Source organism: Mya arenaria, chromosome 17, assembly GCF_026914265.1.
Source record: "Mya arenaria isolate MELC-2E11 chromosome 17, ASM2691426v1".
Lineage (NCBI taxonomy): Eukaryota > Metazoa > Mollusca > Bivalvia > Myida > Myidae > Mya > Mya arenaria.
In genome coordinates, this window is record NC_069138.1 from 41,124,671 (window position 1) to 41,149,800 (window position 25,130).

At 37.2% G+C, this 25,130-nt stretch overlaps 1 protein-coding gene across 7 annotated transcripts; it reads left to right on the top strand.

The window, feature by feature from the left end:
• Positions 1-1,291: 1,291 nt before the first annotated feature.
• LOC128223133 (uncharacterized) lies at positions 1,292-24,773 on the top strand. Of its 7 annotated transcripts, XM_052932409.1 has the most exons (8): positions 1,493-1,540; positions 2,450-2,746; positions 3,153-3,584; positions 3,731-3,757; positions 6,456-6,628; positions 6,805-6,916; positions 19,537-19,618; positions 22,943-24,773. In XM_052932409.1, exons 3-8 carry the CDS (start codon positions 3,536-3,538, stop codon positions 23,490-23,492), a joined length of 993 nt encoding a protein of 330 aa, XP_052788369.1. In that variant the 5' UTR covers positions 1,493-1,540; positions 2,450-2,746; positions 3,153-3,535; the 3' UTR covers positions 23,493-24,773. The 7 variants fall into 7 exon arrangements, with proteins under 7 accessions (XP_052788367.1, XP_052788365.1, XP_052788372.1 ...); XM_052932407.1 differs by lacking the exons at positions 1,493-1,540; positions 2,450-2,746 and adding an exon at positions 1,292-1,424; XM_052932405.1 differs by lacking the exon at positions 2,450-2,746 and having other exon boundaries at positions 1,427-1,540.
• The last annotated feature ends 357 nt before the right edge of the window (positions 24,774-25,130 follow it).

A 25,130-nucleotide genomic window follows, 5' to 3' on the forward strand; every position in this document is an offset into this window, starting at 1 on the left:
GGTAATTTTTGTCCTATACGCGAAGTACAAATATGTATCGAAAGCATCTCTGCAAGAAAGAGGAAGAAAACCTTTGAATGTATCTTTGATGTGGTCGTATATTATCTTTATAAATAAAATAAATGGCCGTATAATATGTCTTTTGATATTATGAAGGCTCGATTGATTAAAATACCAACCATTGAAGATTGATGTATTGGTATCCAAGGCGTTCTCTTGTAATTATAAAGCTATTGAACCAGCATAACTTTTGATGCGCATGGACTAATGATTAACATACGGTATTGGACGGAAATTCTACACCTGGTATTTGAGTTGAGGACTCGATCGTCCATATCTGTTTTAATCGATTAGTTCTCACTATATACCCGTCATGGTGCAGCTTCTTAATTAACACCTTTGGCAGCATCGGGTGACGGTATTGATTCAGTATTGGGCTCATGTACACGTTGTATTTAGGGTCAGTATATACGTATAAGATCTGTATCCACGCTCTCCTCAAAGTGGTATCATTATGTGGGGTATCTGTTCTCATATTTCGTTTTAAACATTTATTAAGTAATTTGAACACAAACGATTTCCTCGTATTACATGATCAAGTTTAATTCAATTATACATGTATGCAACGATAACAAAATAGGGTATCCACGCTCCCCTCACGGTGGTATTATTATGTGGGGTATTTATTCTCAAAATATTGTTAGTTTATTTAGTATTTGATGGAAACTATAAATGTAAGTAAGTAAAATAATATATGCATATAAATAAGTCCTTTATGTATATTTTATTAAAACATTCAAACTATACACGGGGTATAATGTATAACAAGATGAGTTTCGTATCATAAGCAAGTAGTTCAATTAAGTTCACTTACAGAAGTTTTCACGTGAGCTTCAGCTTTCGTTGAATTTTTCGAGTGTTTTTTTTCTTTTATTTAAATTTTACAGAATACGTGTGTCCTTCTCAATAATTGAAGTCAATTTTAAAATCTTGGCGAAATTGGAAAATGAACTAAATTGCATCGAGATGGCTTACATATGAGACAAATTATGCGATCTATTAAGTCAGAAATCTAAATGTGAAAGAATCATTTAAACTTATTACCTCTGAACGAACTCTAAATCAGGCTTTTAATGCCTGATCAACTGAATCAATTGGAATTAAACTTCTGGAGATGTGAACTAGTGAACTAGTGAATATCTTAACCTGTTTAACAAGATGCGCAATACATGAAGGTATGTTAAACAGTCAAAACCAGTCGGTACGAACTGTGAAAGAGTCACGTTGATCGCAGATATTGGATAAATCAGAGAGGTAGTATCGTTAGAGGACTTTGATGAAGATAACAACGCTGAATGTACACAATGGGAGCACTGCCAGTGTGTTCAATGCCATTAGAGCTTGGGCAGGACTGTAAATAAATGGTGTGGATTTAAACCTGAATTCTTTAATGTGGCTTAATTCTGTAATTGGTATAGTAATAAGAAATTGAGATTGTGTTTTATTAAGGAATAGAAATCGTTTAGTCATATGCAATTTGGTACGATATTATTATAGAAATCAATCGAGTTATTTTGTGCTTAAGGTAATCCTAATTATATCGTATTTGATGTTTAATATCAAGAAGTTGGTATTGCTTTTATTACGGAATAGTTTAGCGTTATGTTAGTGAAATACCACTGGAACGGTATATAATCAATGGAGTTATTTTGTGTTGACGGTAATCTTAATTATGTAGTATTTGATACAAAAGATACAAGATACAAGAATCTTTATTTAAAGTCGGGTAGATGTTAACAAGAAACATTAACTCAATGAGCTATTTTCAGACATAATTTGATAAGTTATATATATCTTAATCGGAATATCATTATGTTCGTATAATGGAACACAACGTAAAGACAATTCTTTTTCATAAGTCTAGCACAAACTTTGCAGTGGATCAAGTAAAGCAAGTTAAAATATGCATCGCGTGCTAGTGTATATGGAAATATAGAATTTAGGGCAGAATAAAATCTCTTCCGTGATTAACACAGCATTGGTGCCAAATAATAAGCTGATTATGGACTTTGTAATCGTGTTGAAAACTGCTGAAAGTCAAGAACTAAGTTTGCTGCACAATCTCAGGCATTGGGCCGATTGTTCAGATCATTGTTGAAGTGAACAACGTTGTCAACTGGACTGTAGTTGTCTTTTTGATATTGAATACTCTGAAAGATTCATGGACACACACGTGATCTGCAGTACTTTTTCACAAACATTAAGAAAACTGATTCAGATATGTTTGTTTCACTTAATACAACAGGTCATCGTTCATTTCAGTAATATTTCGGGTTTAACAGTTTACAATGATCCAGTTAACAACGTTGTTGCCGTTAACAAAGTTCTGAACAAGCGACCCAATGTATATGTCCAAATGCAATATATTGCAATGTATTACGTTAATAAGTGTACATGGATTATTTCGTAAGATTGAAAAACAACATTTACACAGACCAAAAGCTCGTTTTTAAATAGAAAGTTAATTCCTTCGGCCAACTGACAAAGGCATGTACTCTCTGTAAAGAAGTGTTACCTGCCGATTGGTAACTATTGGTTCGCTCAAATATTTATCCACCATGTCATGTTTAACTATTGACTATGGCTATTCATAAATTAGCTGAAGCCAGTTTTAAGTAGCATGTTCGTAAATATTTATTATCATGGAATAAATGTTTGATTAAACAAATCGTACAGAAACGAGGCGGTATATACTAAGAACGATTTCTTGTTTTTATTTGTTCTGTAAAATTATTTAGAACTATTTATTTAAGAAAGTTATTACCAAAATTGACTTCAATGTTGAGAGGGACTGACAAAGAAAAGAATCACATTGTATTGTGTATAACATAATAAACAACAACTTATATCAATAATTAGTACGTTCTTTTATCATATCGACCAATCAAAGTCGATCGCAAATGCTTTAACTGTTGACAATAGGATTAACTTCTAATTTTAAAATAATAACTACAGTTTGTAAGCCGATTGCGTCGTATATGGATGGCAATCATGTCTTAAGTTTCAAATTAATAATTTCTTCTCAGTTTTATCTGAAAATAGTTTTACAACACATTTAGATGTTTTACATGGTTTCGTTCATTTTATTACAGAAAATTGGCAGTGAAAAATAAAACATTACTCCAAGCATTAAAAATCGAAAATATAACATACAAAAGAATGAATTGTTAATACCGGATCTGAATGTAATTTGGTAAATACAGTCGACGATATCAAGTGAACAATTAAAGCATACGACAGGGATTACAATAAAACATGTAACACTCGGTGAAATTTTAATTGAAATTGTAGAAACTGATCGATAAACAGGAACGCAGACATGTTTTTCTTTCTAATGGAATTTGTGATGTATTCTGGATACGGATAGAAAGATGCGGTGGTGAAAGTGTGAATTAGTGAAACAGTGGCAGCCATGTTGGATTAAAAGTTCAACTAGGGTTCACACCAAGGTCAAGGTCACACAAAGTTCAAGGTCATGGGTTGCTCCAGCTCGACACAGGCAGACCTGCATCCCAGCATTTACAGTAAGTTGAGATGGAGTTAAGTGGGTTGCTAAATAGGTTTAGTTTGATCATAACTTCGTCATACATACATTGGTTGATTAAGTAGATGTTTTATCCGACCCTGTAACACTGTCGCACTAGAATTTACTGTTTGTTTTCTTGATCAGCATTTCAGAAAAAGCAGGGTCACCACCGTAAGTATTCATTGATCTAAGCCATCGTATTTTTAATATTCCGTGTGCCTTTACAGCGTTTTATTCACAATTTTAATACCCACCTGTTCAAACTAACACATCAAACATGCATGTATTGTTCCCAATGGAAACGGTCGGTTGAGCTTTGGCTCTTTTATTCCTTTGTAAAAAGAAAACATAAATGTTTTTATCTGCCTATCCTTGTGTCTGACCATTAATGTCTATCCTTTAATTTTGCAGTCAGTTTGTCCGATAGTATGTGTCTGCGTGTGTCTGCCATTCTGACATTTTAGCAGTCTGCCTAAATGGATTCCGTCTAGTCTGTCTATTTATATGACTGGCTGTCTTCTTTCCTGTCGACAACTTCTTGTTTCCGTCTTGTCTGTCTATTTATCTGACCGGCTGTCTTCCCTCCAGTCGACAACTACTGGTCTCCGTCGTGTATGTCTATTTATCTGACTGGCTGTTTTCCCTCCTGTCGACAACTACTGGTCTCCGTCCTGTCTGTCTATTTATCTGCCTGGCTGTCTACCCTCCTATCGACAACTACTGATATCCGTCGTGTCTGTCTATTTATCTGACTGGCTGTCTTCCCTCCTGTCGAAAACTTCTGGTTTCCGTCGTGTCTGTCTATTTATCTGACTGGCTGTCTTCCCTTCTGTCGACAACTTCTGGTTCCCATCTCGTCTGTCTATTTATCTGAATTGCGGTCTTCCCTCCTGTCGACAACTTCGGTTTTCTGTCTTGTCTGTCTATTAATCTGACTGGCTGTTTTCCCTCCTGTCGACAACTACTGGTTTCCGTCCTGTTTGTCTATTTATCTGACTGGCGGTCTTCCCTCCAGTCGACAACTACTGGTCTCCGTCGTGTCTGTCTATTTATCTGACTGGCTGTCTTCCCTCCTGCCGAAAACTTCTGCTTTCCGTCTAGTCTGTCTACTTATCTGACTGGCTGTCTTCCCTCCAGTCGACAACTACTGGTCTCCGTCGTGTCTGTCTATTTATATGACTTGCTGTCTTCCCTCCTGTCGGCAACGTCTGGTCTCCATCTATTTTGTCTATTTATTTGACTGGCTGTTTTCCCTCCTGTCGACAACTACTGGTCTCCGTCGTGTCTGTCTATTTATCTGACTGGCTGTTTTCCCTCCTGTCGACAACTTCTGGTCTCCGTCGTGTCTGTCTATTTATCTGACTGGCTGTTTTCCCTCCTGTCGACAACTTCTGGTCTCCGTCCTGTCTGTCTATTTATCTGACTGGCTGTCTTCCCTTCTTTCGACAACTTCTGGTTCCCATCTCGTCTGTCTATTTATCTGTCTTGCGGTCTTCCCTCCTGTCAAAAACTTCTGGTTCCCATCTCGTCTGTCTATTTATCTGACTTGCGGTCTTCCCTCCTGTCGACAACTTCTGGTTTCCGCCTAGTCTGTCTATTTATCTGACAGGCTGTCTCCCCTCCTGTCGACAAATTCTGGTTACTGTCTTGTCTGTCTATTTATCTGACTGGCTGTCTTCCCTCCTGTCGACAACTACTGATATCCGTCGTGTCTGTCTATTTATCTGACTGGCTGTCTTCCCTCCAGTCGACAACTTCTGGTTTCCGTCTTGTATGTCTATTTATCTGACTGGCTGTCTTCCCTCCAGTCGACAACTACTGGTTTCCGTCGTGTCTGTCTATTTATCTGACTGGCTGTCTTCCCTCCAGTCGACAACTACTGGTTTCCGTCGTGTCTGTCTATTTATCTGACTGGCTGTCTTCCCTCCAGTCGACAACTACTGGTCTCCGTCGTGTCTGTCTATTTATATGACTTGCTGTCTTCCCTCCAGTCGACAACGTCTGGTCTCCATCTATTCTGTCTATTTATTTGACTGGCTGTTTTCCCTCCTGTCGACAACTACTGGTCTCCGTCGTGTCTGTCTATTTATCTGACTGGCTGTCTCCCCTTCTGTCGACAACTGATGGTTTTGTTAAACAGATATACCACTTCTACTACGTATGGTGAATGTTTGCTGTAACAAATTGATTCAATAGTGAAACTATTTCAAGCGTTTGCACTTGTGTGTATAGGCATGTAAGAACAACTTACAATAATTAGTGATGAATTATAGATGGCATATAACGAGCTATGAAGACATGGATAGTTTACCGCCGATCGATGTCCATTTATTGTAGACATCGTTTACTGCCATGCTCATTCAAGAGGCGTATGCTTTTGTTTGCGTTTCTAAAAAAAAGTTTGTTCATTTGAATGGCAATGATTGTCCCTTAACAACGTGTGTAGTCTCACGACGCTCATGAAAATAAAGCTTTACATTTGTTATTCAGATATTAAAACTTTTTAAAATCCGCCCTACCGCGTGTTAAATTTTGTTTTTATTCTTATTTGTATGCACAAACTTTGTCTGTTTTATCTTCTGTCAAGTATTTATTATTCTACCAACGACAGTTTTGTTTTCCTTTTATTTGTTTTGTACTTTTTATAATAATAATGTGTTTCTTTTTTCATTTAACACTCAACTCATTTAAATATTCGTCCACTGGGAAATAATTCAAAAGCCTTCTATATTTATTTTTGATAGCAATTTCTTCAAAAACAAAGTTAAACGAATTAATTACAGCCCTTGATTGACAAAACCGTAAACTTTTGCACTGATAACGGACCACCCTTTGTTTGAAGTTCCTTATCCCTCCCACCTTATTCCAGACGAGACAATACTCAAGCCTAAGCTGGCTAATGGGGAGGCGGCCCCGCGACCGGAGAAGCGTGTACTTCCGGCGAGCCATCTCCAAGGCGACTATAGCCAGTTCCTTGTTGCCAAGCACGCACGTGAGAAGCAGCTCAAGGATCGGCAGATCAAGCTCTTCATGGCAGCAGATGTGAGTACGCAATCTGTCTTAAGTGCGGTGCTGCTTGCAAATAGGATGCCGGCTCCTTACTCATTGTGTTTCTCTTTTAATTCTATCAATGGTTATGACATATTCACTTTAGTAACAATAATCGTCATCATTTCTGTTGCATTTTGTCAAAGATGTGTTCATCCTCCTGTTTACAGGCGATGTCTGGCCGGATGTTGGAAGAGCGGGAGATGTTTTCGCTAGGCACGCGCTCACGTGCAACATCACGAGATACATCACGCGCTACCTCCCCAACCCCCACCAATAGACGTAAGTTACCTAAAAGTTGCCTCTCAGACTGAAAATAAGTTTAATTAATAATAAATAATAAATTGATATCCAAAAGGTACAATTATGCTCAGTGCGTTTGCTTATGAATGATGAAGTCACCCTTGTTCAGGACCTGAAATATTTGGACAGATTATAAGTAGTTGTATCAATAACATTATGTATATATTCATGTGTATAATGTTCCGACAGGCATAAGTACCTGACCTGAATCCTTCATTGTACATAACACCATTCTCTAGGCTTTAAAGCATGCTTATCCAGATTACGAACATTATATTTTCACATGGGCTTAATGTGATACAATGACCAATATATTACCCAAAAGGTTAAGAATGCTCCCATTTCAGTCTTACTTTATAAAATAATTTTGAAATAAAAAGTGCGATAAATTGTTTTAGTTATTTATAGTTACCCAAACTTGTTACACTAAGTATTTCGCAAGAACGTATCGGGTACAGACCAGACGGTTTGTCATAATTATTTATAATTTAATTCATACGACTAATATTATTATTGTAATATATTCCAATATCATATCATTATTGAAGCAGCTTATATTATAAGTTACTGGGTAAGTAGGTGAAGCTCGAACCCGAATATGGTTTTCCATTGCCCCGTAGATACCCCGTCAGAGACGCCATTTAATAGACGCCATTTTGGTGAGATATAAATGAAAAAGGAATATGATTTGTTGTGTCTGACCTAGATACGAAAACTAAAACCCATCGTAATAATATCATGAATATGGTGTGTTCATGTGGAGTATTGCAATTTATCAGAACAGAACATAATTTTATTAGACGTATACCACCACAGTACATAGTCAAATAATATCAAACACATTTACAAATATAAATTCAACAAGTCACATAATACAGAACCGATGAAGGTTGAATAAAAATAGAAATAAATAAGTTGTCATGAGCAAATGCAAATAAACGCACATACATACATAACATCTAATCAATTATCATTACATTACCATTTTTGTCGGGTTGAGACATTGTGAATGTGAGGTAACGCGGCCTGGCCTTGTGGTATATACCCGAAATAGTATCTGCTTACTCACCAATAATGTAGCTCAAGTAAAGATCGGAGATAAACAATACTTTTCTGCAGTAAAAATTGCGCTAATCAATCATTTACTAACCCCGAAATAATCATTTATTTATTACGAATGTAAATAAACGCTAAGTCACTCTCGTTGGGACGATATTGCGTGAACGTGTGGACTTGTGTTGTGGGGAGAACCGGAGTACCCGAAGAAAATTTGCGAACTCAAGCCAAAGCCACATTTCACGGTCGGGAATCTAATCCGAAACGCCTTGGTGAGAAGCGAGGGCGTTTACCACGACAGCCCGGGCGCCTTGGTGAGAAGCAAGGGCGTTTACCACTGCGCTAACCGGACAGCCCGGGTGCCTTGGTGAGAAGCGAGGGCGCTTACCACTGCGCTAACCGGACAGCCTGGGCGCCTTGGTGAGAAGCGAGGGCGCTTACCACTGCGCTAAGCGGACAGCCGGGGCGGGGCGCCTTGGTGAGAAGCGAGGGCGCTTACCACTGCGATAACCGGACAGCCCGGGGCGCCTTGGTGAGGAGCAAGGGCGCTTACCACTGCGCTAACCGGACAGCCCGGGGCGCCTTGGTGAGAAGCGAGGGCGTTTACCACTGCGCTAACCGGACAGCCCGGGGCGCCTTGGTGAGGAGCGAGGGCGTTTACCACTGCGCTAACCGGACAGCCCGGGCGCCTTGGTGAGAAGCGAGGGTGTTACCACTGCGCTAACCGGACAGCCCGGGGCGCCTTGGTGAGAAGCGAGGGCGTTTACCACTGCGCTAACCGGACAGCCCGGGGCGCCTTGGTGTGAAGCGAGGGCGCTTACCACTGCGCTAACCGACAGCCCGGGGCGCCTTTGTGAGAAGCGAGGGTGCTTACCACTGCGCTAACCGGACAGCCCGGGGCGCCTTGGTGAGAAGCGAGGGTGTTACCACTGCGCTAACCGGACAGCCCGGGGCGCCTTGGTGTGAAGCGAGGGCGCTTACCACTGCGCTAACCGACAGCCCGGGGCGCCTTTGTGAGAAGCGAGGGTGCTTACCACTGCGCTTACCGGACAGCCCGGGGCGCCTTGGTGAGAAACGAGGGTGTTTACCACGGCGCTAACCGGACAGCCCGGGCGCCTTGGTGAGAAGCGAGGGCGTTTACCACTGCGCTAACCGTACAGCGCCCCCCCCCCCCCCACTGCGCTAACCGGACAGCCCGGGCCGCCTTGGCGAGAAGCGATGGCGTTTACCACTGCGCTAACCGGACAGTCCGGGGCGCCTTGGTGAGAAGCGAGGGCGCTTACCACTGCGCTAACCGGTGAGAAGCAAGGGCGCTGCGCTAACCGGACAGCCCGGGGCGCCTTGTGTGAAGCGAGGGCGCTGCGCTAACCGGACAACCAGTCGGGACGCCTTGTGAGAAGCGAGAGCGCTAACCACTGCGCTGACCGGCAACCCGTCGGGAGCGAGTGCGATAACCACTGCGCTAACCGGACAACCCAGACTGCCATGGCTACATATAAAACTATTATGAGAGCTTAATTTTTCTACTTATTCATTAAATTAACAACAATAAAGTGAACAGTATTCGTGGACATTTTACATATAATATACATATTGCCTGGCTAAAGGTCTTAACTAAATACAATACACTATTTGAATTTAATGCTATTTTTCGGCTTATCAAGGTTATAGACGTTTGTTTATTTTCAAATTACTTCAAATTGCACAATGACGGGACTAAAACCTAAACCGATTACAGCATTAACACTTCCTTACGATTTCGAATACAAAAGTCCTGCGATAAACTGAGTGAATTGTTGACACTAATTGAAATACCAACATATTAGGGAAGGTTAGTGCTCTTATCTTAACCCGTTAAGTAACGTGCAGTTTGTCATGCTATGTTGGGAATGGGATACAAACATTTCAACAATAATATTAAACTTTTGCTTTGTTTTCAAAGCCTTTGATAATGTTCAATTGCCAATCTTGGAACAAGGCTTAACCTACAATTCGCTCTCCATGCCTTTCTGGATCGCCATAATCTAACTCTAACATAAACCAAATAAGGCAATTGTTGTTTTTTTTCTTCTATCTCCGGTACTCAAGATACACGACATCACTCAAAATAGGAACACTTGAAAACAATCGTTAATCAAGATCTTGTACCGCTTATCCCTTTGAACGCGCCAACATTCCTATGGACAAGAGGCCAGATTCAATGACGTCAGTGTATCATTGCGTGTATCGTACGATCGCTTATTTTACTAAATAAAATTTCTGGGAAGTAATAATACCTGCTCCGAAACTAAGAAATTGATTTTGAAAAATGAACAAAAATCATTTTAATTTTTGATACTCTCTAAAGAAGTTACTGCAATTCTTGATCTTACGATATTGTTATCGTATGAGTAAGGGTTAGGGCTAACCCTACAATGTATGTCCAACATTCGGAACTCCTCGGCCATTTTATCGAAAACAACCTCGGATGTATGCCGGTACATCTGTTGAAGTAGTTCGTAAAATTTTGAATTATATCATTAGTTAAATGTAATGTTTTAGAGTTGTATTTATTGATCTAAGTTTAAATTTATTGTCATTGAATTGTATTATAGCAAACATAATGAAGAATCCCAAGAGTTAAGTCACAAAGTTTAACTGCTAAATAAAATTGCTACGCGATCTACTTGCAGCGGACTTAAACGTACCACTTTTTGAGTGTGTAAACCATCCAAATACATCCGAGGTTGTTTTCGATAAAATGGCCGAGGAGCTCCGAATGGTATGTCCAAATGCCCCAAAAGACCCGAAAATGCCCGAATAGGTCCGAAAAGATCCGAAAATATCCGAAAAGACCTGAAAATGGCCGAAAGGAGCCGAAAATGCTCAAATAAGCCCTAAAAGGACCGTTTGTCTCACATTGTCGTTATTTTGTTACACATTTGTGGGCATTTGTTACACATTTGTTTGAATTGAACTTAAGCCGAATTTAAAGATGAACTGTAAAAGTATGGGAAATCGTTTTATTAACACCAGGTTGGGAAAATAAAACAATCAACTTGAGGTCAGTTGTCATGGTTCCACTTATTAATTTGTTCTGCTGTAAGTTCTATGATGATTGCTCCTTCACGAAAATGGATCTCTGTTTATTGCTGGTGATAACTACAAACACAAATACTGGTAATAGTAGATTACCTTGTTTATCTAGGCTTCTTTGCCGTACGGGGATACAACTACACTTGCATGTGCAGATACCTTGTTTTTGTATAATCTATTGTGGTATAGTATTAAAACTGTGATGTCATATACCGATTTACGCAAGTATTATGGTTGCTAGGGAAAAGTTGGGCCCAAGTCTCCGACTCACAACGATTCACCACTATTTTTTACTCGGCTACGATTAATCGAAATGAATCGTAGCCTAAACCGTGATCGTGAGAGCGGTATATATATCTAAGCAATTTTGACTCCCCTGATTAAAGATGCATAGTAAATTGAAGAAGGTCTTCATCTCACCCTTAATTGAATTCCTGAGTAAACAATGCTATCTTATTTGAACAACGATACATGCTTTTCATCAATACGCCACACGTAAACAAACACGGTGGTTTTGGCATCTCTCAGATCATTGTTCTCTTCTAAGTATGTAATAATTCGAAAGCTTTGTTTTAAACATACATAAATTAGTTGCTTTCATAAGTATATTGTACTACCATAAAACGAAAATCAAGTGTCTCTAGATAATCATTAACCTATTTGTACGGCTTCACCCACGATAAGACCTTAACTTGTGTTGGCACTTGTATAACTCTTCAATCCTCTCAAGATACACCCCTCTTGTGGGTGGGCCATAAATGTTGCATTAATTTCATGTCCGTCCCGTAATATTTTATTTTTATTTTTACTTTGTAAACAAGCAAACGTTCAGCTTATACATTCAATAAACTTTTTGTAAAGGCCTCTAGAAACCGAGAGTAGCTTTCACGTCTAGCCTCCGGGTAGGCGTATTTATATTGCGATAGAAGTGGTATAATCGATCTTAACAGGTCAAACTATCCTCCCAAAATACTTTAACGAATCGCCATTTTATTCCGCATCTAACATTTCCCTCACTTAATTTTCCGCAAAAATGAATAACGTTGCACCCCCCACACCTGGTAATGCTAGTACAGTATATATAATAGTATATGCTCATTACACCCAAGGATTCTTGTAAGGGTTGTTTTGCTAGTTAAGGAAATAATTGTGTAAGAGTTCCGTTTGGGCTTACGGTCGCTCACGTTAGCTCACGTCAGCCACGTGTTTTGTTTTGTATCCCTGTAGCAAGCGTGGAACCAAATCGTAAACGATAGTCCTATACACCTTACTGAACACCTGCAGGGCTGCAGATCTGGGCACCATATATACGTATGAGTAATGGCATGCGATATGTGTGTTTTTAGGCTTGGGCGGCTGCTAATGATGGTCATGCAGTTATGTGTCTATTCTTGTGCCTTAAATGGTATATAGCAACATGGAATTGAAGGTTGACATGGCAACATAATGTGTGCCTTCTCAACAAAAGCAGCGCATGTTGGACAACACTGACGACTTTAAAATGAAAACATGACACTAAAAATATATAACATAGATAACTAATGCATTATCTTCAGTACTTACTTTATGATAATACCCACACAGCGATACGGATGCACGTTTATGGACAAATAATCAAACAATATTCTTAAAAATGGTTATACATAATTAAAATGCATACCCTTAAGAACATTATGCGGATATACTACATTTATAAAAGCAATCGTGTACACAACGCCACAAGCGAATTTGATCGTTTTATAATACGAAATTTATCAATGCAAAACAACTGCAGACTATGTACATGCATGGTCGTTTTAAGTGCAATTTCAAGTAACACACTTAAAGGCCTTATAACATTTTTATTAATTTTTTTATTTTTGTGTTTGTTGTTGTTGGTTTTTTTTGGGGGGATCCTCTTTTTTAGTATCATGCCATAAGAATTGAGTTTGATTGTAAAAGTGCATATTCTGTCCACGTATTCTTTAAAAACTAAAAAAGCACTCTAAACTATCGGCTCACTCACATGTCGCTGAAAACGAATCTATTTTCGTAGACTGCGACCAAGCAACTTGCAAACAGGCTCAAATTTGAGATATATCAATTACATGTATCATTGTTCCACAATGGCTGTAGGTGTGTGACGAAGTGCATGCACTAGTTAAATCCTTCCTTGCTCATATCACGTCTTTTCATAACAAAGAAGTAAATAGTAAAGATCAGAGATTACCAATTACCTTTCCCGGTTTAGAGGTGTGTACCTATCTATAGATGGTACGAGTTGAGATCATACTTAATTAACCAAATCAATTGATGTCGTTTTTCAAAATTGTTTTGTTCGGTTTCTTGCCTGTTCGCGAAATTGGCAGTAAAAGGTTTTTTTGTTTTTTATTCGGCTTATCCAGGTAACCAATTATGGAAAGTTTATTTTCACGTGGGCTTAAAGTTCACAATAAAATAAGACAATTCTAAAACGCTTACGGGCTTGGCATTTCCTTTTCTTTTCAAATATGAACGGCTTAATATATTTTGTTGAATTGCTGACAGTGAATTAAGCATTTAACAAACGAAAAAGAAAAAACACAACTTTAGAAGCATTCGTTTATTGCACATGAGTAATCTGTGGCGAATGTGAGTTTGGTTATTGTTAAATAAATAAGTTCAACTAGGAAGTTAAGTACGGCCAGGTTTAGCATACACTTACTGTAAAAAAAGTATTAATAATCTAGATAACAATGTTTGTATTTCTTATTTGTTAAAATTGTTTAATATCACGCCAAACATTGCACCAGGTTCACCCGACAAATTATTCCAAAACCTAGGATGACAAATGTCTACATCTCTCAAACTATTTAATCTTAAAAAGCAAAACAAATTATACATGAATATAAAAAAAATATATCATAATTCGGCTTGTCCCTGTCGTTTCCATCGTTTTTAAAATGTTCTTCTTTTCGAAATGTAGAACTAAAATACGTAGATTGAGTACACGGACGAAATATCTACTATATCTACTATATCTGGGTACGCCTAAAACAAAAGCTCTTGTAGGTACTCAAGCATCAGAGATCGTAATTGTTTGGTCTTTGTGTTATTATGTGATTTATAGATTATCGTAAATATATAAATGTCTTTGCTTTTCATTGCTTTTAGACCACTTTATAACTCGAGGGCATTTTCTCTAAATCATAAAAATAAACATAATATATGACACAAGTTTCCACGACTACTCTGTCTCTGGGTATGTAAGAAAATACAATACGGAACTTGATAAATGCACAATATTAGTGTTTGCGCCCATGCCTCTGTACTAGACTAAATTACCCAATTTATACAACCAATTAATGGCTAAATGGGTAAATCAGAATCCAGAGTTCCCATTAGCGGAGACTAGAGCCTGAACACTAAATTATGTTCCTGTTTTAGAGTTCTGTACTGTCATATCATGTTCACTCTTGTCCGCGAAACAGTTACTAGTGAAGTATCATGATACTATTTAGACACATACAATACAACACAATACAACACAACACATACAATACAATACAATACGATACGATACGATACGATACGATACGACACGACACGACACGACACGACACGACACGATACGATACAATACAATACAATACAATACAATACAATACAATACAATACAATACAATACAATACAATACAATACAATACAATACAATACAATGCAACACATACAATACAACACAACGCAACACATACAATACAACACAACACAACACAACACAACACATACAATGTTATACAACACAACACAATACAATGTAATACCACACAACACATACAATACAACAAATGCAATACAATACAATAAAATACAATACAACACAACACATACAACACAACACATACAATACAACAATACAATACAACACATATAATACAACACAACACATACAATACAACACAACACATACAATACAACACAACACAACACAACACATACAATACAACACATACAATACAACACATACAATACAATACAACACAACACAACACAACACAACACATACAATACAACACAACACAACACAACATAATAAATACAATACAATACAATACAATACAATACAATACAATACAATACAATACAATACAATACAATACAATACAATACAATACAATACAATACAATACAACACAACACAATACATACAATACAACACAACACAACACATACAACACAATACAACACAATACATACAATACAACACAACATAACACAACACAACACAATACAACTTAACACAACACAACACAATACAACACAACACATACAATACAATACAATACAATACAATACAATACAATATAATACAATACAATACAATACAATACAATACAATACAATACAATACAATACAATACAATACAATACAATACAATACAATACAATACTATACAATACAATACAATACAATACAATACAATACAATACAACACAACACAACACAACACATACAATACAATACAATACAATACAATACAATACAATACAATACAATACAATACAATGTTATACAACACAACACAATACAATGTAATACCACACAACACATACAATACAACAAATGCAATACAATACAATAAAATACAATACAACACAACACATACAACACAACACATACAATACAACAATACAATACAACACATATAATACAACACAACACATACAATACAACACAACACATACAATACAACACAACACAACACAACACATACAATACAACACATACAATACAACACATACAATACAATACAACACAACACAACACAACACAACACATACAATACAACACAACACAACACAACATAATAAATACAATACAATACAATACAATACAATACAATACAATACAATACAATACAATACAATACAATACAATACAATACAATACAATACAATACAATACAATACAACACAACACAATACATACAATACAACACAACACAACACAACACAACACATACAACACAATACAACACAATACATACAATACAACACAACATAACACAACACAACACAATACAACTTAACACAACACAACACAATACAACACAACACATACAATACAATACAATACAATACAATACAATACAATATAATACAATACAATACAATACAATACAATACAATACAATACAATACAATACAATACAATACAATACAATACAATACAATACTATACAATACAATACAATACAATACAATACAATACAATACAATACAACACAACACAACACAACACATACAATACAATACAATACAATACAATACAATACAATACAATACAACACAACACATACAATACAATACAATACAATACAACACAACACATGCAATATAATACAACACAATACAACACAACACATACAATACAACACAACATAACACAACACAACACAATACAACTTAACACAACACAACACAACACAATACAATACAATACAATACAATACAATACAATACAATACAATACAATACAATACGATACGATACGATACAATTCGATTCGATACAATACAATACAATACAATACAATACAATACAATACAATACAATACAATACAATACAATACAATACAACAGATTTACAGTAACCTTCAAATTAAAAGGGCGTTTAACCTCCTGGGCTTTTTGTAAAAAAAATGCTCCCATGAATAGTAAATAGAGGAAGAAAACGAAGAAGATGTATTATAATAATACATATAATTTCCAGTAAAGGCAGTAAATTTTCAACTAGCGAATCAGATTTACACTATAGATGTTATCTGCATAACAAATTGGAGAAGGTCTTCATCTCACCCTTTATTTAATTCGTAAGTAAACATTGATATGCAAGTTCAACTTCGATAAATGATTTCCTTCAATGAACCACAAGTAAACAAACATGGTATTATGTCATTTCTCTTAAGACATTAGTTGTATGAACGAGTGCATATAGATTACTTGCTTTTATCATCAAGTGTCTCTTACGTAATTATAAGAGTACTTATTTACCCATGATTATCTCTAAACTTGGATTTTTAACATATTTTTAAACAAGATACGGATCTTGAGTGAGTAGGCCAAAAGTGTTTCACTCCGGTCGATTTGGTTTCTTACAAAAATGCAACTAATTTACGAACTTTTTATCAGGTTGGACCGTTTATCAATAATGCATTTAGACACTGACAATGTAACCGCCTGAGAGAAAGTTATTTTGATAGTAAAGGTTATTGATATCTTAGTGTTTGGCGCGAATTTCTCTATACTAACTAGCGCGCATGCGTTAAGTGCTGAAAAACACCTTACACAACCAACTTCTGACTAAATTTAAGTTTGGCGGTCGTTTATGTCCGAAACTTTCTTAAAAGATTAAATCAGAATCCGTCCGGCGATCCCAGGACACATTAACATAAAGACTAAGTTCCTTTATGTGTCAAAGATCGTTATCCTCGGGTCTCTGTGCCATAATTTGTGATTGACAAATCATCATTAAACTATATTGACAATTTATAATGACACTATATTGAAAATTTATTATAAAATCATATTTACGTAGTAGCATTAAATTATAAAAACACATTAAATCAATTTTACACAACTTAACAATGTGATAAACTTTCTGCTATACTATTTATATCAAAAGACATATGAGAAAGCGTCCACCCCTGACCTTGTACCATTAGTTTTGTATGAATAGTTTTATTACCAGTCTGAACAGCTTGATGTTAAAAGCAGCGGTAGACTCTTTTTCGAAAATCATAATTGAATCTCTTCACAACGCCGAAAGTTAAGAAATGGCTTTGTCATGACTGAGTCACATAATGAACCGGAGATTTACAACAACCTTCAAAAAATAAAAGTTCTTAATTGATTTACCCGAGTTTCGGATTTTTTTTTTTGTGAATTGGCAAGTTTGCCATTTGCCATTTTCAAGCGACCTAATTATGGTCAAGACATATAGGTATAATGTTCAAATAATTACGAAATTTCAATAAACATATCAAGGGTGAATGCGAAAAGGTTCTAAGTGACATTAAATAAAGAAGAAGACCTTTTCGCTTTCACCCCTCGAATTATTATAGGCCTTACATTTATGTATTACTAGAGCAGTATCAGCGATACATAAGCAAATCTTTGCAATTCTATTATTCCAAATAGAAGCAGCTTAACTTCTTTATTAGCTTCTTGATTTTCTAGCCTTAATTCCGTATCATTAAACATAAATCTAGCTTAATTTTGCAAAATAGTGTCCCTCTTTACTGACATCAAATACGTTTTTTTTGCCATATTTGGCCAATAAAATTAAATACAGTATTACGTACTGTCCCCAGTATACCTCTTTGTCTTTGAGGTATTTACTTCAAACTATATGTATTTCTTACGTTCTGAATAAGTAATTATGGTATTGGGATTCAACAGTCTTCTGTGAACAAAGGTTTTCTTCTGTTTCTGTCTCCTCTCCTATTATTAATTTAGATAATGAGATGGTTTAAATCTGGGTAACATCCCACGATGGTTTTCATTTTGAACACAAGTTCAATATTTTTAAATAAAAAAAATCTGTGTCAGTTCATTTAAAATTGTTTTTCATGCTTGGCTGATAGAGCATTTCTCATATCTAGATATCGTACAATCAGTAGATATATGTATGATACTCACACGGGAACTATACTCATTATTATTATGTAACCTGATCATTTTGTTATTGCACATCACGCTGCTGATCACTGATAACAAACACATCGAAAGAATGACAGCAAAATAAACGGCCGATAATGCAGGAAAATCTGTGATATAGCCGATTATGCCAATATAACAAGCAAACAAACTACTAGCGATACACTCCACATACAAACATCCATTTACCGCCTGCAATAAATACCTCCTTTCTTTGACAGTCCATGCTTTTCAAGAAGCAAGGGCAGTTGTCATGGTTATTCATCAGTTAAGCCTATGGTTTGTACCAATAATACAAAGAAAACTACTGGAAAAGCCCAGTAGTCGAAAACTCAAAAATAACCCATTTTAGATGCGCAATGAATGCGCCCCCAAATAACAATGACCCAGATACATAAACCTATAAACACCACAAACAAATACAAACACCACAAACAAACCAGACAGTCATCAAAATGATTTATTGATTAATGATGTGATTATACTGCCTTGGAACGGTCAGTGACTGAACAAGAGTTCAGTGAAACCCAAGGGGCTTCAACATGTTAGCATGGTCATAACCTCATACGTCTCCCGACTTTAATCAACTAAATATAAGCCTCATCATAGCACGCATCACTTTGAAAACAATTGAGAATAAAGTAAAAAATAACATCTAACCCGATAAGTTAATTTTAAGTACTCAACGACCAAAACATTGTTTCAAGGTTTTTGTTTTATGAAGGATCTGAAGTCTATGATTCCATAGAGTCTCATGAATGTATTCCATATATGGATTGTGTTTTTTCAGGGTCGGTTCAGTTCAAGGACGAAATACATGCGCCGCCGATGACCCCGGTGGCAGAGGTCAAAAGTCAAGGGTCATTCCGCAGGTATGTTTACAACACGTGTGATGGTAGCACAAGTTTTAAACTGAGATAAAAGATCTAACGAAACCCGGCAACCATGGTAGGAGTGACCCCTTAGAAAAAAATAAAATTATCTTTTTGGTTAAATGCCACTATTTTTACTGGTCATATAACACCACGGCAGGGGTTTATTCCCTTCAAATGACTGTTTGAACATGTAAGGGAAATACGTTTTCTGCGTTAAAAGTTGGATGATAGAGAATCGAGCCGTATTATTCATAATTATATTGAAGCAGGTGAGCTCAATTTCATCATATTTATCAATACAACGGCCCGATTCTCCATCGTGTATGGACAGTGTACTCGTAATGTAGTGATCTGTAGTAGTGTACCAGTCAATTGTAACCACGCCCCCAGGTCCGGGGAATAGCGGGGACTTTGACTTTCGGTCCAGCCAAGCCCGGGTACAATCTCCGTCCTGCGGAGACGAACTACTGGTAAAATCCCCGCCAAATGCTCCCGCACCCTAAGGACCCTAGGTTATGCACATTCCCCGCTAATTTTGGCGCTAAGACAAAACCACCGCATTCACCCGGCATTGCGGGGCCACCTGGAGGGTAAAAACACTGCCCATTTCCACGGTTATCCCCAGCATACCTTCGGACCTGGGGGCCATGGTTACAATTGACTGGTGCATAAGACAAACAGAATACAAATACTTTTTAATCAAAACATCGCGATATATCCGACTGTAAAAAATATTCTTAAGAATCGGACGACACACAAGTAACTGTTTTGTTGACAAAATGGTCTTAATTTTTTTTATCAGAAGTATGAAAACAGCTGATAATGATACAAACGGTATTGTGCGGCGTAGGTAAAGTTGCCGGGTTTCGCTGGAGCCGCTTTTCTGTTGTGTGTGTGTGTGTGTGTGTGTGTGTGTGTGTGTGTGTGTGTGTGGCCATGTAGTGAAGTGCATATTCATTATAACATAAGAACTACGGCTGCCGTGTACTTTGCTTTAAAGCATGTTAATGGCTGTATTGAAATGAAGATTAGTTATAATTGACTCGAGACTAAGCCTTTTTTGCCTGTACATTTTGCTTTCTAGTTCATATATCAGAATTGCGCTTCTTTCACAATTATTTTTGCGAAAATCTTAATATAATAAGCTAGAAAAGAAACTAATTATTGTGTCGTATTTAATAGTCTATGATCGATTCATTTCGAACAGCATTTAAATATATACATGCGTAATTTTTGCTGCCTTTTCACGTTTAAACTGAATCTCAATAGTGTTTTGCAGTTGATTACTTTTGAATGCATTATAGTGTCTATTTTTACGCTTAATTCTTTCAAGAAATTAATGTGATCGACTTCTTTTTTCGAACAGCGTTTTGTGAAGAATAATGGTAATGCTATGAAATAGACCTTCTTTCAAAATCCACTACTTCTGGCTTTAAATGTTATTTTTATTTCTTCAATATCCCTATAGTCCATGTTTAACATATTCAAACTCTTGTAGACATGAACTTCTACCCCATTAACATTGCTAGAACGTTTTCTTCGGTGTAGGATTGTTTCAGCCAGATTAGAGACTACTAAATCAATTGATAATATATTATATGGTAATTTGGCGGATTTGCACCCATGAACACTGCTATCTAGATGTGCACGACCCCAGCACCATATACAAATATATCTTCAGTTGAGCATTCCCGCTTGTTCGGTTTTCCCGAGGCTCGATGTATTTTGACGGGTCACAGTGAGTTCGAGCTAACGGGGCCCGATACTTCAAGTATTTTGACCGGTCCCTGGTAGTTCGAGCCATAGGGGCCCGAGTCTCGAAGTATTTTGACCGGTACCTAGGATTTGGAGCCGTCGGGGACCGAGACTCGAAGTATTTTGATCGGTACCTGTTAGTTTGAGCTATCGGAACCCGAGACTCGAAGTATTTTTACGGGTCCCTGGGAGTTCGAGCCATCGGAGTCCAAGGTTCGAAGTATTTTATGAGTATCTGAGAGCTCTAGCCATCGGGACCCGAGGCTCGAAGTATTTTTACGGGTCCCTGGGAATCCGAGCCATCGGCGCCCGAGGCTCGAAGTATTTTTACGGGTCCCTGGGAATCCGAGCCATCGGCGCCCGAGGCTCGAAGTATTTTTACGGGTCCCTGGGAATCCGAGCCATCGGCGCCCGAGGCTCGAAGTATTTTTACGGGTCCCTGGGAATCCGAGCCATCGGCGCCCGAGGCTCGAAGTATTTTGACCGGTCCCTGGGAATTCTAACCATCGGGGCCCAAGACTCGAAGTATTTTGACCGGTCCCTGGGAATTCGAACCATCGGGGCCCGAGGCTCGAATTATTTTTACGGGTCCCTGGGAATTCGAGCCATCGGCGCCCGAGGCTTGAAGTATTTTGACCGGTCCCTGGGAATTCGAACCATCGGCGCCCGAGGCTTGAATCATTTTAACCGGTCCATTGGAATTCGAACCATCGGTGGCTGAGGCTTGAATTATTTTTACGGGTCTCTGGGAGTTCGAGCCATCGGTGTTCGACCGTATGGGAAGGATGTTCCACTTGTGTACTTAACAGTGCGCAATGCTTCGAGAAAATGTTTAACTAGTGAAACGTAACCACTATCTATGTATTATATAATAGGACCAAAATCTGGCATAGGATTTATGATAATACTTTAATTAGGTATCATGCTGTAGAAAGAAAATAAAACATGCATCTAACACTGAGAAGTCACTTTCAAATGTCCAGTAAATATTCATATTTATAATGACTTGTAACAGAGATTGAGGAAAAAATTTAATATGATCACGAATTCACATTATTTGAATAAGGATATTATTAGAGTTAGATTAGAAATGAACAGTTCTACAAACATTGGCATATGGAGTTATGGACAAGGGTTACCAGGTGAAATTATTTGTTTAGTATTCTAAGTAGTTTCACTTTTATTTAGGGAGCTATATATGCCCATTTTGAAAAACCGAGGTAGACAATGGTATGTGTTATTAGTGACCATGCTTTTAGACTCGTGAATATAATATAAAAGAAGAACCGCCATTTACATAGTTGTAAATGCATGCTTTTGGACTTATGACTATAACTAACATATATAGAACTGTCGTTAATGTGCTATCTGGCGTCCAACGATTCCTTTTGCTATGTATTTATTCAGTATTGACCACAATTATTTTCTGATTAAGCTTTATGCATAAATTATCCAATAATTTTCAATTACTGTTATAATATAATTTATGAGCCTCTCACACGATACTTAAATAACAATAAAATGCGGTATGTTTCGTCGAAATTCACTTGATATGTTTTTTTTCAGGGATGACAGTTCAGAGAGATTGGAACCCAGAGAACCATCAAAACGCAAGCACAAATCAAAGAAATCAAATACTAAAAAACACAGGAAAGGTAAAAAGTCGAAAAAATCAAAACATACAAAAAGCGAAAAAGACGCTATTGAAAGTGATAGTGAAGATGACAATGGCGATTCTGGACTGGAAAACGACGAAGCAGAAACTGCTGAAACAAATCATGTAGATGCTAATGAGAATGAAGTCATAGATACAGTTGTGGGTGTAAATAGTGGTTTGGAAGAGACGGAAGAGGTTGAACAAGTGACTAGTAAGAGAAGTAGTCGTGGAAAAGGTGCTGCACATAAACACAAACCTACTAAGAAAGGTAAAGGTTCTAGCAAGCATAATACTCATCACAAAGACCTGAAACCAAAGGGCGTGGATAACAGTATTCATTCCTCATCTAAAGATTCCGGCATTCATGTAGTAGACGGTGCTAGTGGTCTACCCAATGCAGAAGAAGTGAAAACCACCGAAGATATTGGACAGGAAGAAAGATCCGATTCAAGAATTTGATATTCAAAACATAGGTGAAATCGTGTTTAATTTTCTTACTATAGTATATGTGAACTATGATAAGAGTGTGTTAACTTGGAGTTTTAAGAAAAATGTTCGTTCCTGAAAATCAAAAGAGGAGAAGTAATGAAATACATGTACATCACCATTGCATGTCAAAACATTTAGAAGTGGAATTTATCTTTATCAAACCATCATGTATTATTGTGATAGTATGTACAGGCTTGCATTTACTAAATCATACCGAAATTGCATTATACATGCATGCTTTATTATATTATCATATGAAGAGTGTAGGTGATTGCAGTTAAACTTATTTGGAATAGCTAATGGTTGTCACAATTACTGTGATAATAATGTATTCTGACGTCGCAGGTTCGACATTTTGTGATCTAATTTTCGTACTTTTTGACAATTGAAAGTAATTTTTACTAGTTGTGTTTTTCCGATAGGAAGAATTTAATGTATGCGCATGGAAATGTATGCGCATGGAATTAGAAGGATCTGAAACTGCCAAGAACTTAAATGTGGTATAAACTGCAGCTGTCTCATAATTATGAATTAGTACTTCCGTGTTGCAGTATTCAAATGTGATTGCAATTGATAGTCTATAATGGTTAAAGGTTATTTTAAACCTTATCAGTCACCATACAGCAGAACTAGTGTAATTGTTTGACTTCACAAGTTCATTTTGGCAGTATTTCTGTCGCCTTTCAATGCCAACCACTAAGGATATATACGAGCTTTATTTAAACATGAAACAAACTTAAAAGGAATTTCGAAAATGTACAGGTGTTGAAACTAGTCGATATTGACTTTGTGCTTTTTGTTTTGATATGTTTCATAACAAACTGAATGGGTGCATTGTTTTTCTACCTCTACTGTATTTACAGCTTTAACAGATTCTTTGGTAGAATTGTTATCATTGTAAGCATAAGGTAGATGTATACGTCAGATATTAAATCACAACTCGGGTATTTTACAAAATAAACGATTTTCGTTATATAATATAGTATCTGTTTAATATATTGTTTCCAGAATTGGACGTATGAGAACGAATTTGAAATTTTGCATGTAACCATTAACTATTTCATATGATTACTGTCTCATTCAATGTCATAGATTATGCAATCATCTACAAAATATATTATCATTATAAATTATTACGATGCATTTATTATATAATATTCATTGTTTGCCGTTCCCGCATTGACTTTCCTGACTGTGATATTATTTTGTTATTTCTAATGATTTTCCAAAAAAAAAATGTTATATGCTCAATGCTGTTTGTTTGTTGTTTCATCAATGAATACTATATATACCGCCTCCGTGGTCTAATGGCAAGGGCGTCTGCCTGCGGGGGGATTATCTATACTTTCTCCTTGGTCTTGTAGTTCTAGCGGCCGCCTACGGAGTGGGAATACTACCAATACCCTGGTTTGAGCTACCCATGTTCTTTAACGTGTAAAGCACAGTCACCCGGGACCCACATTTAACGTTGCTTCCGAAAGATGAAGAGTATTGGTGCGGCCGGGAATCGAACCTGCGACCACTGGATTGACATTCAAGTGCGTAACAACAAGACTATATACGGAACGGGAGTACTTTTATATACTGCCGCCTTGGCCTACGGAGCGG

What these genes read in the sequence shown, in the direction of transcription:
- LOC128223133 (XM_052932407.1), top strand. Translation starts at nt 3,536, where the DNA reads ATGGGTTGCTCCAGCTCGACACAGGCAGACCTGCATCCCAGCATTTAC. An exon ending in GAAAAAGCAGGGTCACCACC is followed by an intron (nt 3,758 to 6,455) that starts GTAAGTATTCAT and finishes ACCTTATTCCAG; the next exon opens with ACGAGACAATACTCAAGCCT. An exon ending in AGCTCTTCATGGCAGCAGAT is followed by an intron (nt 6,629 to 6,804) that starts GTGAGTACGCAA and finishes TCCTGTTTACAG; the next exon opens with GCGATGTCTGGCCGGATGTT.